This window comes from Micropterus dolomieu, linkage group LG11 (genome assembly GCF_021292245.1).
Source record: "Micropterus dolomieu isolate WLL.071019.BEF.003 ecotype Adirondacks linkage group LG11, ASM2129224v1, whole genome shotgun sequence".
NCBI classification, from domain to species: domain Eukaryota; kingdom Metazoa; phylum Chordata; class Actinopteri; order Centrarchiformes; family Centrarchidae; genus Micropterus; species Micropterus dolomieu.
Window position 1 is genome coordinate 16171550 of NC_060160.1, and position 14070 is coordinate 16185619.

Here is a 14070-nt window from a genome sequence, read left to right on the forward strand (position 1 = left end):
CAACACATGGTCAACTTATTGACATAACACCCCCCTGGGGGAACTGCAAAGTTAGTATTGAAAATTAAAGGTCTGATTCCAAGTCATTTCACACACTTGACTGAAGATAATCCTGAACAATCAGACATGTCCATGTAAATCTTTAATAAATTCAGGCAGTTCTCACATTAATACATCTGACTTGAGGATTCACATAGTTGAAAGGTGCAACAATGCTGGTGGGTAGAATTGCTTAATCATTTAACCCACACATTACAGTGCATTTGGTTAGTTCAAAATCTTGTTCATCTTAGGCCACATACAGTGTTCCCATTTTATTACAAATACATGAGTGACATTTATAGAAATGCAGTATATTTGTTAAATGAATTGCCTTGTACCTAGTTCATCCCTGCAGAGTAGTATGGCAAAACAAAGCAGTTTTATTACAAACCAAACCTGTATCTAGTTACATGCTAAATTGCCTTGATCTGGTGAAATTACTGAATCCAGTACATTAGATTGACTACATACATTCATTGATTGGTGTATGTATTTCAGTATGTTTGTTATTTATGCATAGCAACCATTGCTGTGTATGTAGTGGCATGAATTTAAGGCGTGAGATTACTGTTAACACACATCTGCCTGCAAATTTGTTTCACAGAGATATCTAGGTCAGATAAAGACATTCCTGAAGACCATAACAAATGCAAATGAACTGAAGGAAACAAGAGGCATAAATCTGTGTAGTCATTTTCCCCTCTATTTCACCATCCTGCCTTTGGTATCAGGTACCTGGTCAAAAGTTTGGACGTGTGTATATGGTACCTGCTCGCAGAGCAGATGCTGTCCTGATGGTTTAACTTTCAGAAACTGCCGGTTTTCACTCTGCCAGCAAGACAGCCAGAAGTTCAGGGTAGTTTGGTGTCCCCCAGCCTGTAACAGGGTCCCATGATTGTGCAGCACAGAAACCTTTTCCCTGAGCCTGTTCATCCACACATCCCAGGTGACAGCCTTCAGTCACCTGGACAAAAGGAGGCATAGCATGCCATTTTTCAACATAATTCCTTACTAAACGTACTGCTTTCGCTTACATTTATCCAAAGCAACTTACAATTGCTATACATCTCAGGCTGCACGCCTCTGGAACAACTAGGGGGGAATTTAACCCAGGTCTCACACCAAATTCATCTCTTATCCACAGTTGAATTACCACCCACTTACATTAATTATCTTGTGTTTCTCAAAAAGAAAAAAAAAATAATAATAAAATAAAGTGTAATTTACTTTTCTGACAATGTCAACAAAAACTGAACATTTACTTTACTTACATCAAATAGGGCTTGTCCTTTGAGCTTGTAGAGGCGGGGGTTGAGGAAGCCTAGGGTGGGCAGGCCCTTTAGCAGCCGCTGATCATTGATGAGAGACAGCATGCCTCCTACCACAGGGGTTGACGCCTGGGAGGGAGATCAATTGATGAGAGGTGCGATATTCCTTATGGCAGTTTCTACCTGTTCTGTCACAGAGTTTTCTCTATTCAACAAAAGTATGGTCAAGTTTGAAGTATTTTACCGAGGTCCCAGAAACCCAGGGGATGGGCACCCTGTTCATGACCACCCAGTAGTTATCAGACAGGGCAGCCATGTCTGGATAAGCCCTGCCGCTGGTATTGAAATATGACTGAGGAGGGAGGGCTGCTTTCACAGTCTTCAGATACGCATCCACTGCACTGACCTATAAGAACACAAAAACACAGCATCAATGACACTGTCTGCACTAATTGAGCATTTAAGAGCTGATGACCAAGAATACTACCTGGTAGTCAGGCATCTTAAAGACGTTACTAAAGCCTCCTCCACTGATGTAATCCGTTACTTCATACGTGACCTTAAATGGGTTCTTGAATGATGTTCCTCCTACTGTAGTCACATATGGGCTGGGAACAAGAAGACGGCCATGGAGCGTTAAATGTTCAGTGCTTTTCCTAAAGCTTTTGAGAACATGAAATGTTTGAGTTTGTTTAGCGAATAGACCCGCCTTGCACTGGAATGCTACAGTACATACAAGAGGAGGGTTGGCTGGACTGAATCAACCTTTTGCAAAACATACTGTGGGTTCAATTCTTTGTTCAGCTTTTAACTTTCTGTGTTTCAAAAACAGAACAGTATATTCCACGCATGAGACAAATTCCCCCTCAGGAAGGAACTGGTTTACTTTCAGAAGTGTTTTACCTTGAGGCAGGAAAACTGGGCCTGAAGGAGTTTTGTTCTTTACCCAACTGTCTGCAGCCTGCACCACTGTCACCTGAACATGACAAGATAACAGAAAAGAACGAAAACAATAGATGCTTGTTAAAACATGATCAGCGTCACTAAAGACGAAGAAAGTAATCATGCAGCATATCCTCCTGACAGCTGGCCTTTCCAGTATTGTTGCAAGTTGTGGACAAAGCCACGGTCCAAAAAGGTGTAGACAGGTTTTTCCTGGAGCCCCCAGGCCATCACGGGTGTCGATTTAAAACAAAAGCGGTGTCTTTATGTTTGAGTTGGATAATGATCAACAGTAAGAATGGAGCTTAGTCACAGTCAGTTGACACTTTTCCAAAAAGACCAAGGCTGTCTAATTATTGTTAAGTCATCAGCTCTCTCAAATTATTACAAAAAGCACAGCTTACAGTTACCCATTGTTGAAGTATTGTCTTTCGTGTACTGCACCACTGAAAGAGGAATTTGTCATTTACTGGCCAGACTAGATGAATGAAAAACTAAACCAGACACAAGTGAGAAGTCAAACTTCATGTAAGAGGAGTGACAAGATAACAGGCTGAAACACTTGTGCAGACAAAGGAAGTCATATTTTGCTGATGTAGTAAAGATTAGGAGCGGTTTGTGTTCTTGAATGTCTGTGTGCTACCAGTACAAGCCATGTGGACAGATTCTGCATGTGTCCTCCTTACTGACCAGAAGCAAAGAGCATAGAGATTCCCCTAACACCAGCCTTCATAAACTCGGTGTTGATGCGCATCATGTACGCAGCAGAGAGGCTGTCTTCATCGTCTCCGTAGCTGATCGTGTGAACCCAGGGCAGGTCAGTCATGTTGCTGAGCAGAACCATCCACTGGAGGAAAGGCTCCTGGGACTCGTGACGCCCTGAAGGGCAATGAGGAAAAAGGTGCGAGTTTTGATATTAAGGTTCGTGTGTTCTTTAACAAGCCCAAAAATTACAATGTATGAAGATGGCAATACTGAGACAAGTCATAAGGCCTTTATCATTTTCCTCCTTTCAGCTCTCCCACACACACACACACACCGGAAAGCCTCACCCTCTCATACAGACCTGGATTGGTGAAGACCCATGTGGAGATGTTTGCCCCTGTGCTCATGATGTACTCTATATCCAGACTGGCCTCTATACCAGCCTTCCCTCCTCCCTGAGTGCCTACAACCCGGTCCACCTGAGAGAGATGCTGAAAGCCTCTGCCGTATATGCTCATAAACTCAGCCAGGTCTGCAGGGCTGTAGTACTGCTCCAAGAACTAAATGAGTGAAAAAAAAATTACACCAAGTTATGGCGGGATTATACGGTCTCAGCACAGTTTTGCGTTTCATTGTGAGCATATTCCGAGATTGCCACACCTGAGCGACAGCCTGGCTGTTATTCTGTGCTCTTCCCACATCAGCTGCAGTCAGGTTATAGCGAGCCCTCAAGACGGCGGGAGTCACTCCCAGGTGAAACCCTGCCCTCTTCCCTTTAGAAGAGGCTTTGCGGAGGTCCTGCTCTTCAGGAGGGAGGCGGTGAAGTCCTCCAACTGTGGAAGTGCCACAATAAAAAAATAATAAAATATAGTAATCCATTAAGTAATGTTCGTACCAATCCTGACTTAAATATGCAGCAGGCACAAATGACAAGAATCACGGATGACATTTGACAGCTATTCGAATGGCTCTCACCGAAGTCCAGGTGCGGGTGAACATCATCATGAACAGAGTACGGAGCTGAAGACCTCACCAGAGACTGCCCGCCTCTCTTGTAACGGTGGAACTTACTGCCAGGAAGCAGTGTCTCTGCAACCCTAATACACACACACACACAAAAAAAAAAAAAAAAAAAAAAAAAAAAAAGATATGCAACATATACAATTCTAGGCATCAGTTTTAAAGAAACTCAAATACCACCAGTAAGTAAAACTGTTATTGGGGTTTAGGGTAAGTAACAGGCATCTGTTTTGAGATCCAATGACCTTGACCTAGATTTATGAATTTCAAAAGCCTGCAGCTCAGTTTGATTTTAACCAATAACCACACAAAGAGGAACCGCCTCACAAGATAAGAGCATGGTCTTTGCAAGGTTTACATGTAAAAAGGGAACTTGAGCAGAAAAGGCGCTTTTCTGTGTCCAGAGCAAGTAAAGTTACTGTTGAGTAGCAAGCAGAACAAATGTTGCTTTAAAAAGATATGCTTACTCTGCAGTCATGGTGCACTGTAAAAAGTCCTGAGTGCTAACAGTGAGGCAGTTTGTAATCCCATGACACTGCAGCCAGTGATTCACCGTCTTCTGGGTCAGTTCAGATGGACGTACAAGGGAGGCTACTTCCTCCAATGTGAGGTGTTTACCTGTGGAGGACAACAGGCCTTTCACTCTGTAGTATAGAGAAAGGTCAAAGCTGAGAAAATGCTTTTGACCTGTAAATTAAGGCTGTTTTTAAGTCAGAGCAACTAATTTCATACCCAGGTTATATGCTGCAAAGGACACAAACTCCACTGAGCATCTGTATGCTCGATCTGTAGTTTTAGGGTTACTTGAGGACAACTGTCCATTATTAGACAGAGCCTTACCATATTGCGGAGAGTCAGGGTCAGACACCAGTCTGAGTGTTTCCTCTAGCAGGTCAACGTTTTGCTGCTTCAGGGCAAACGTCAGTGCCAGCTCCTGGCTGGGGTCGACCCGACCCACAGGAGTCCAGTCACCTGGTATCCTAAAGGAAAGAGAAAAAGGTTTCATTCAACCTTTACCCAAATGTATAGCTTACCAACCAACCCAATGAATATCAAGTATATTGATTACTTTGCTGTGATTCTACAGTTAACTGAACTTTTATCTAAAGGTTTGGAAACATTTAGCAGTAGTTTAGATCATTCTGTCCTGCAGTTCATGAGATCTTTACAAGGTTTTCAGAAAGTCCAAAAAACAGCCCCACATTAATGGCACACATCACAGGCCCTAAAGACCAAAACTGTAAAACATCCAAACCTGCAGCACCCGATTTTAGGAACAAGTCACTAAAGTATTAGTTCCTTCAAACCAATTTACATACTATGCGCAGTAGTTCACCGGACAGTTTCCAGTATTCTGATAGGTGTTTACTGCACATTTTGGGCTGTCAAGACTGTGCTTTATCTAGTAAAAAAGGCTTGACTTAACCCTAAAAAGGGTTTAAACAGGAGATATGCAAACATGGCTTTTTAAAATAAATAAATAAAAATTATATAGAGAAATCAGATAATGGCTCTTAAAGTGGATTTGCTCACAAGACATCTTGGTCATATTCCAGATATCCACTCCAGACCAACGAACTGAATAACAAAGGGATGGAGAAGGTCAGCCTGGTGGAAGGAGAAACGAAACATTACAGAAATAAATGTACACATGCGGGGGGGGGGTTTATACACAGATAAATGTAACTAGGAAATGCTTAAAAACACGTCCTTCAGTGTGTCAACTATCGCAGGGTTACAACAAAACAGTAGTTAGGTCAAATTAAACGTGTTTCTCAACACGTACATACACACATATAAAACGGCTCACTAACTCTTCATTTCTAACAAAAACACACGTTGTTATTTGCAGTATGTGAACACTTTAACATGCTGTTAACTGACAGCCATCTAGGTCAACACAAACGGTAACAACAAAGAATACACGAGGTGCCCTTCATTACAAGTCGCGTTAAAAATAGTTATCTGACGCCTTTCTTTCCCATTTAGCTCTATAAAAATACACAACTTTGAACTTATTTAGAGCACTCACAGCGTATTCATCGTGTTCTCTGGTTGCACAGTTGCCTGAACTTAGGTGTTGTGCCTGCTGGCGGCTTTATGCTTTAGAGACGCAGCGGTCACGTGACACGGCTTCACGTGATTTTGACTTTCACGTGATTTTTTTCCCCCAACGCTGGAGCAGTACTATCATTTTTTCTCAGGAAACATTCAACCACGTTTCGGTTAAAAAATAAAACTAAAAAAACATTTTAATGCAACATAACGTGAGTATCCCCTGTACCCTCACTGCCATGTTTGGTTTTATTGGTCCAGATCCACAGCTCGTGCTTTATATGGTGATCCACCTGTGATGACCCACAACGAATAACAACACAGATCATATCCCACTCCCACAACTCAGTGGTCCAACCAGATATCCTGCAGAAACCCCAAACACCAGGGCAAAAGATGAAGTCATGGTCTCTGTAGATAGAAGTATCACACTACCCTTGACCTCATAAGGCATGATTGTATTGCTGCTCCCTAGTGGTGGAAACAGTGTAGGGCACAGTTGACAAAGAGATGGTTGCTTCTGAAAACCTCAACTTAATTAATTTCGAGGACACACTTTCCTGATACCTCTTAAAATGTGTAAAAACGCTCTAAAAAGGGACAAGAACACAAGGAATGAAAGAAAGATTTGGATTAGGAAGGTTAAAGTAAATTAAGTCTCTAATATCATTTGACCCAAGATCAGTTGTTCCCAACCTGGGAATCAAGATCCCAATTCTGTGGGGTCTCAAGGTGATTAAATGGGTGGGGTGGGGGAATAATAATTCACAATATTACATCTATTTCCCTCTCTTTTCTCACATTTCTAACCTGTTTAGACCTCCAAGAATCATTCAAACAAAACCATCTAAGAAGGGGGAAAAAAATCCTCTTCAGTCATCATTCATGTCTGCCGTACCATAACTTGTGATGATACATCTTGCTTCATTTTGAGGAGTCACAACAAAAACGTTTGGGAATCACTTCAGTAGATAATTGCTCCCTCTTAATACTGTATATAATATACACAAATAAAACTATATAACTAAGAATTAAAGAATGTTTATTAATAGGATGGTTACAACTGACTCTTGGGACTAAAACTTTAAACAAAAACCATTGTTACAGGGACATACTGGAAGACGGCAGCACAGGTCTGTTTTTGACAGCATATTAAAATAGTAAAACTATTTCTAACTATTAAACTTAACTTTACAAAACGCCACACTGTCTTAAAACACAATTGCATGTACACATTCCACTGTGGTTTAAGTTTAAAAGCTTCAATTTATATCCTATTTAAATCATATCCTCAGTTTGTTTCACACTGATGAGTTCAACTCCTTTTCAACTATTCTATTGTTCACATTTGAGGAGTTAACACAAGGCAAATATCACATCTCTCCTCTGTTCCATTGATTTTAATTTATGTGAGTCATTTTATAATAATAATAAAAAAAAATGATATAATGTTTCAACTCCAATCACTCGTTCTCTGAGAAGTAAAAATCTTCCTCCTCGTCGCTTTCAGACAGCGCTCCATTGTTTCCCGGGAACATCTCCCAAACAACAAAGGTATCATTTTCTAGTGAAAAAGGGAAAGAAACGGATTGTGTTAAGCAACAAGACTCGTGTTACAAAAGAAATGTTGCAATATCTCTGTTCAGCTTTCAGTTACAGCTTTTGAAACGTGTCCGATTCATTTCTGAAAATATAAATAATGAACATCAAGTTAAACTGCTCTAACAGTGTCCATAAAATAAAAGCATTACACTGATTTTGTTTTGTATTATAAAGTGTTTCTGTTATTTTGTCCCTCTACTCCACTACTAAGGCATAAACTCATGACCATAACATTTCTCAGGAAACCTACCCGTGTTACCACATCTTCTCATCGTTCGTTTAACTGATGGCGTGGGTGTGAAGCTCTGAAAGAAACAAAGAAGGAAATTATTTTACCAATACAAAATAATAATCCATGTGCCTCAGAATTTAAAAAAAATCTTGTGAATTTGTACCTTTACAGGAGGAGCCTGTTTGTAGACATTAAACTGACTTTTTTTCATCCTCTTCTGGAGTTGATAGACGTACTTGTCATTGTTGTTACTTTTAAAATAAAGAAAGAGCCAAGTTAAGTTATCTTACTGCAGTCAACTCTTATGAGCTGGAATGCAGACTTCAGCGTTATTCACCTGTTTGGGGAGCCCATCATGCCAGGAGTGATATGCAGACACTGAGGTGTCTTTACTTCGGGGAAGCCTGTCGACATGGGGGTCAGGGGCTCCAGGTCTGACAATGTGGAGTCATGGTCATCACTCGGACACATGGAGGGCATCTATCCATCAAGACAGACACAAGGTGAACACCAATCACTCACCCTGAATAGTTTTGTGATCACAAAATGGAGGCTCCTTATAAAACCTCATATTTCTTGCATTATTTACCGAACCAGAAAGAAACGAACCTCAAACCGTTTATTCTGCATGTACGCAGTGCTGAAAACGTCATCAACATCTTCTCTGGGCATGGCCTCCAGGAACTGACGCACCTGCTGCTTTCTCTTTAAGGTTCCCACCCGGGCAGATATCACAGGATGATCTGTAACTAGTCACATTATAGCTTATCAACCCTCTGCCGTTAACCATGTCCATTCATTTGCAGAAAGTAAATTTATGGGGTGGTGATGGCGCATAGATAAGATGCTTGCCTTTGGTATGGGAGACCTGGGTTCGATTCCCACTGTGAGAAATCCACCATTGTGTCCCTGAACAAGACACTTAACCTCTAGTTGCTCCAGAGGCGTGCGACCTCTGACATGTATAGCAATTGAAAGTCGCTTGACATGTATAGCAATTGAAAGTCAGACTTCTAATATCACATCCCAAACGTTCTCTACCTGGATCTTTTGGTGCTTCCATTTTTTCCTTTTTGGGATTGTTGGCTCTCTTGGCAGGAGTCTGGGAGGTTCCCCGGGATGTGTGCTGCTTGTGGCACTCTTCTGCAGAACGTGTTCCCACCCTCCTCGCCACCTTTGCCCAGTAGCCTGCCCTGTGCTTTGGATAGTAGCACACTGCCCTGGGAAACACAAACACGCATGTTATAAAACAGACATATGTTTGTGCAATTATATACAGGTCTGCAAAATGTTACTCTGTCATTCTGCGGGTATGCAAAACATACTCTTGTAGCTTCATGAGCTCTGCTTCGGTCCACTCTTCTTCATCTTGATGCTGTGTGTTGCCTGTGCTTGCCTTGTGTTTCTTGCTGGATTGTGTTGACTTAGGCAAAGGGTTTGTGGGTGGGGATGTCTTGGTGCATTTGCTCCGTTTATGCTTGGTTTGTGTTTGTATAGCATCGCTATTTCTGGTCACTCTAGCTCTGGTTCTCTTCTTCAGTTCCTCCCCGCTCTCCTCAGACGACTTGGATGACGACAAAAACATGTCGCTCGCCTGCGACTTGTTGAGAACCTTCACACCCGTCTTCCTGTGCACTTCTTTCCCACTCTTCTTTCTCCTAACACAGAACTCATCATCTGACGACTGATGGGGTGATGTTTTATCATTAACAGTGGAAGATTCTGTGGATGCTGCGACAGCCCGCTTGCTCCCCGAGGCTCTCACTGAAGGCCTTGTGGTGTCATGCGTCTGTTTTTTTGACCTCCGTGTTGAAGACTTCTCAGGTTCTCTTTGCTTTTGAGGGACAATGTCCACATGCTGTGTTCTCTCTGTAGCTGGACACCTTTGGCTGGACCTTGTCCTTCTGCCAGACCACTCGTCAGGGCTGCTAAATGTCTCCACGGGTGGTTCAGGTGAACAAGAGGGCTTCTTTTCATGGTTAACCTTGGCTCTGTTGCGTGTGCGGATAGGCGCCTTGACTCTCCTCAGTGGTACTGGTGCCTCTTCGTCACTCGCCGATTCACAGTGCTTATGGCCTGGAAAGACAGAGGACAGTTTGTCTGCATGCAGCTCATAACTTATCTCACAAATTCTACAGTTCCTCAGGTATCTTTACTTTCACTGCAGGGCAGGAAAACGCGGGCAGGTTTCTGTGACGCGCCCGCAGACACTCTTGTGGCGACCTCCTGTGAGATAGAGATTAAACATGGTCACAGTGATAAAAAATACCAGCTGTATGCACACAGTCGAAACAACTGGCCATCACGGTGTGAGGGCACATAGAAACACACAACCACTCACACTCACATTCACAGGGGGAAAAAATATTCAGGATAATTAAGTAACTCTAATGAGCGAAGCTTTAGATGCTTACAGGCTGGCAGATGGAGGTTTCATAACATTCATGGATGGTAACATTCATGTGTGCATCAAGGATGACTCTCCCTCCTTTCCAGTACTCCAGAGGCGCCTTGATCACGCGACCACTTCGAGACACTTTTGTACAAGAAGAGGAGGCAGGAGGGCAGGAAGCAGCTAGAGAAGAGGAGAGAATAAAACGTTGGTTGTGCTTTGTGTTTAGTGCTAATTATCAAAGGTTAGCATGCTGGCATACTAAACTAAGATGGCAATCATGCTAAAACAATACTCCTGCTTAGCATCCCCATGTTAGCGGTGTTATTGTGAGCTGTACTCCCTTTTCAAATTGAATCAAGCAAAAGTACAAAATAGCAAGAACTGGGAGAAAAGTTTCTACAAATCTCAAGCATATTTTGTTACTTATTCTTATGTTCTTGTACAGACCATTTATTTGCTTTCGTTTCTTTTGTACTTACGTGTCTTCATAGGTTTTTGCCTGCACCGCTTCACAGATCCATTGATGGACGATGCGCCAGATTTTGTCTTTGCTATGATGCTTCTCCCCTTACTGCTCCCCTCTGTTTCTCTGCTGGGATTGCCACAACAAAACAAAATTAAGCTGTTCAAAAGAAAAAAAAAAACGCTCATTTTAAGAACTAACTATTTGGGACTATGGTTTTTTGCCACTCACAACTCATTTCATTGCGTGCTTAAAATATTCAACATCCCCAACAAAGAGAAAAAAACATTGTTGTAATCAGTAACAGCATGGAGCAAAATAAATAAATTCTTACTCTCTTGACTCTGACAGGAACTTCTCATAAAGTGCCTTCCAGTTTGGAGGAAAGCCATTAACAAACTTCTTCAAAAGCCACTTTGGAAACACTGCAGGTAAAAAGTGAGAGATAAAAGAAAAAGATTATTAATCCATGCAAAATTGGAACTTGCATCTATATGCATGTTTATTTATGTACTTTTAACTTCTTTTTGCCAAAGTGAAATTCACTAGAAAATACCTACTGATGCAGAATCTGGCTTACCGGAGTGAATGTCAAAGTTCATCTTGCCAACCAAGACGTAAACCCTCCCAGAGATAGTCTTTACCACACAATTAGAAACCCTCTCAATGATGATGTTACTGTTCCATGGTATGTTGTTCTCCCTGGGTGGAAAAGAAAGTAAAAAATCCCAGTGTTCAGTTAAACCACACGAACATCTAAAGCTAAAGTTACTTTAGGCAATTTACTTCTTAAGCATTTTTTGTTATATAGGTCAAGATTCTTTACATTTAGACAGCATTCAAATAAATCAAATGCTCTGATCTGTGATCTGTGGCTGCTGCAGGATTGCAATAAGTAAAGACTGGCGAGCCCACCTGCCTGTCTACCTACCTATTAGCTATAATACACTTTGATTGCGTTGTGTTCTTCTTCACAAACATTTTTTATAGTTCATCATTGATCATTCATTTTTGATAAATCATGATGTCTCAAGAAACGCTTACCTGTGGATTCCATCAACAAAGAGGCCCTTATGATTCTTCCTCAGGAACCACTTTTTGAGATAAATCACACTCTCCTGTCAAAGAGGAAAACACAAGCCCAATAAGGAACAACAGACAAAACTGTCAAAGAGACCGAGAGGACAAACTATGTTCAATTTCTATTTCCCACTTGATCTCCAATGTGCCAGCAAATCCAGACCTTTTGGTCCCCAACATTTGAATTTATTAGTGGTCTGATTTCACGTGTTCAATCAACACAAGATAATCTTTTATTTTTGCCTAACTGTTCATCCCTATATGCAAAAAAAATTTATCAAAAACTTAAATTTAAAGATTCTACTCACACTTGGGAATTTTGCGCAGTTCGGCCATTTGTTGCGCTTGAACACAGCCTCTTGTTTCTTCGGTATGGAGATTCGTGGCGTGTTGAGTACGAGAGGGTCTTCAAGCAAAACAGCTTGTGATGGCTCAGCAGGGATCAGGGCATCCTCAGAGGGATCTGTGTCTGACTGGCTGTCAGCTGACTCTTCTGTGGGCCGGGTGACAGGCGCCACACTTTCTGTGGAGGGAGGCGAGTCTCTGGACTGATGGAAATTACCTGTGGAAAAGAATGTAAGTAATAACAAGAACCAAACTATGTTGTGCAGCATATAAAATGCAAACATGACAAACCATGTCTAACATACTATGTCTTCATACACACACAGCTTAAACTAAACTTTTTGCTTTTGGTTTGCTGGATTCAAGTCTGTCCACTTCACACTCACCGCCATCAAAGAGATCCCTCTTGCTGCTGCAGACTTTTTGAACCTCCAGCTGCTCCACTTTACTTTCCCTCTCCTTCATGTAAGCAAACATCTTGGCTGGAGACATTGGAAGAATTTTTTCCATAGTAACATAACAACCTGTTCAAAACAACAGACACTTCTGTCAGTTTCTTCCCTCCAAATGATGACGCAGGGGAAAAGAGTTTCACTTAAAACAAAGCAGCAATAATATCTCACGTTTTGTTGCGGTGGGTCTTGGTGGTGGGAACATGGCTTCCTGAGTGAACTGGTTCATCTCTGATCGGTCTGCAGAGGATCCTCCAAGATCCATGGGAGTGTTCTTCTGGGTGTCATCCTCGCTTGATGCACTGGAGGTTTTCCTTTCTCGTGGCTGGCTTATGATTTCATTGCTAATCTCCTTTGTACTGCTGCTGACTTTGTTCAACTCCTGCAGCTCCCATTTCCTCTTCCTCAACCTCTTCCTCATGGGGGAAAATATATAGGTTGAAGAAGTCAGTTCTTCGAGAGGAGCACATTCCTCCTCAAACACACTCCTTACATAGTCCTTTTCTACAGGCTGTATCTTTACTGGAGTCCTGCTGGTCACCTTAAAACCATTCAAGTCTCTGATCTGAGGTGGTTCTGTGAGGATCTGCTTCCTGAAGGGACGAGAGTCAACTGTTGACTCCAGGAAGGCTCTCTGTCTTTGTGTACATCCATGTCCTATGTCAGTCACAGGAGGCATTTCCTCCACGAGCCTGCTGCTGAGGTCTGAATACGAGCACCCTGTTTTCTGAGGACTCGATATAGGCGACAGGGTCAAGGCCTGCGCTTCATTGCGATACGAACCAAACCTCTGATTCTCCTTGAGATCGTCGGTCATCCAGGTGCTCTCTGCTCTCTTCCTGGGCGACCTAAAACCTGCCCCATGTTTCTCTCTAACGTTACACAGCGGAGCCTTGCCTGTTAAAGTCCCGTCCTTCGCGCACATCCCTTCCCTCTGCACTTTAGATTTTAGCTTAGCAAACACCTTGGCAGGAGATTCAAACCGCGGTCTCGTGTGTTGTAATACATGGTGATATGACGCCATGGTGTTGGGGAGGGGAAGAAAACAGATTAACTTACATCCGTGGCGTATGCTAGCAGCTAGCTCGCTAGCCCGCAAATTTCAAATTTCTCATTATTGCCGCCCTTGGCTAGAAACCTGTGACGTAGTTCCAAAACATACGTCACTTCCGCACAGGCTTTTTCTTCTGCTTCTTTTCCTTCTTCTTCTTCTTCTCTTCGTTAACGGCGGATTGCAAACAACTTTTTGGTGCATACCGCCACCTACTGTACTGGAGTGTGTAACATCATATCACTCAACTACAAAACTCATTAATAAGGTGCTCTCATATTCTGTTTACCAACCCAGTGTCTTTAAGGAATTAAAATAATGCATTCCTGGTGATTCTTATCCCCTTTTCCTCTCCTTCTGTTCCCAATACCCCCATCAGATTCCATTCCTGCCCTTGAAATATCTGTCTTTCCAACTC

General features: G+C 42.2%; 2 protein-coding genes across 6 annotated transcripts; both read right to left on the reverse strand.

Moving 5' to 3' along the window:
* Window positions 1-129: 129 nt before the first annotated feature.
* tpp1 (tripeptidyl peptidase I) lies at window positions 130-6140 on the reverse strand. The gene is made up of 13 exons (XM_046062500.1): window positions 6010-6140; window positions 5511-5585; window positions 4818-4957; window positions 4445-4595; window positions 3933-4054; window positions 3618-3790; window positions 3319-3517; window positions 2943-3131; window positions 2214-2286; window positions 1798-1918; window positions 1555-1716; window positions 1314-1439; window positions 130-1006 (listed from the first exon to the last, which is right to left on the reverse strand). Exons 1-13 carry the CDS (start codon window positions 6018-6020, stop codon window positions 866-868), a joined length of 1683 nt encoding a protein of 560 aa, XP_045918456.1. The 5' UTR covers window positions 6021-6140; the 3' UTR covers window positions 130-865.
* A 917-nt stretch (window positions 6141-7057) lies between these two features.
* On the reverse strand, window positions 7058-13747 carry mis18bp1 (MIS18 binding protein 1). Of its 5 annotated transcripts, none has more exons than XM_046063576.1 (16): window positions 12773-13747; window positions 12536-12673; window positions 12113-12366; window positions 11769-11842; window positions 11305-11426; window positions 11059-11149; window positions 10741-10850; window positions 10281-10441; window positions 10023-10092; window positions 9192-9942; window positions 8908-9086; window positions 8476-8609; window positions 8204-8346; window positions 8030-8117; window positions 7885-7939; window positions 7058-7596 (listed from the first exon to the last, which is right to left on the reverse strand). In XM_046063576.1, the coding sequence occupies exons 1-16, from the start codon at window positions 13623-13625 to the stop codon at window positions 7496-7498; spliced, it is 3324 nt and encodes a 1107-aa protein (XP_045919532.1). In that variant the 5' UTR covers window positions 13626-13747; the 3' UTR covers window positions 7058-7495. The 5 variants fall into 5 exon arrangements, with proteins under 5 accessions (XP_045919532.1, XP_045919528.1, XP_045919530.1 ...); XM_046063572.1 differs by having other exon boundaries at window positions 10741-10883; XM_046063574.1 differs by having other exon boundaries at window positions 8476-8615; window positions 12773-13746.
* Window positions 13748-14070: the final 323 nt, after the last annotated feature.

Bases quoted from the DNA above. Each gene is read 5' to 3' on its own strand.
- tpp1 (XM_046062500.1), bottom strand. The intron at 2,287-2,942 runs GTCAGTAAGGAG...TGTCATGTTCAG, and splicing joins CTCTATGCTCTTTGCTTCTG to GTGACAGTGGTGCAGGCTGC. The intron at 1,440-1,554 runs GTAAAATACTTC...TCTCCCTCCCAG, and splicing joins CCTGGGTTTCTGGGACCTCG to GCGTCAACCCCTGTGGTAGG.
- mis18bp1 (XM_046063571.1), bottom strand. From the start codon at position 13,625: ATGGCGTCATATCACCATGTATTACAACACACGAGACCGCGGTTTGAA. The intron at 10,093-10,280 runs GTAAGCATCTAA...TCTATCTCACAG, and splicing joins AAACCTCCATCTGCCAGCCT to GAGGTCGCCACAAGAGTGTC. The intron at 7,597-7,884 runs GTAGGTTTCCTG...CTTTTTCACTAG, and splicing joins GAGAAGATGTGGTAACACGG to AAAATGATACCTTTGTTGTT.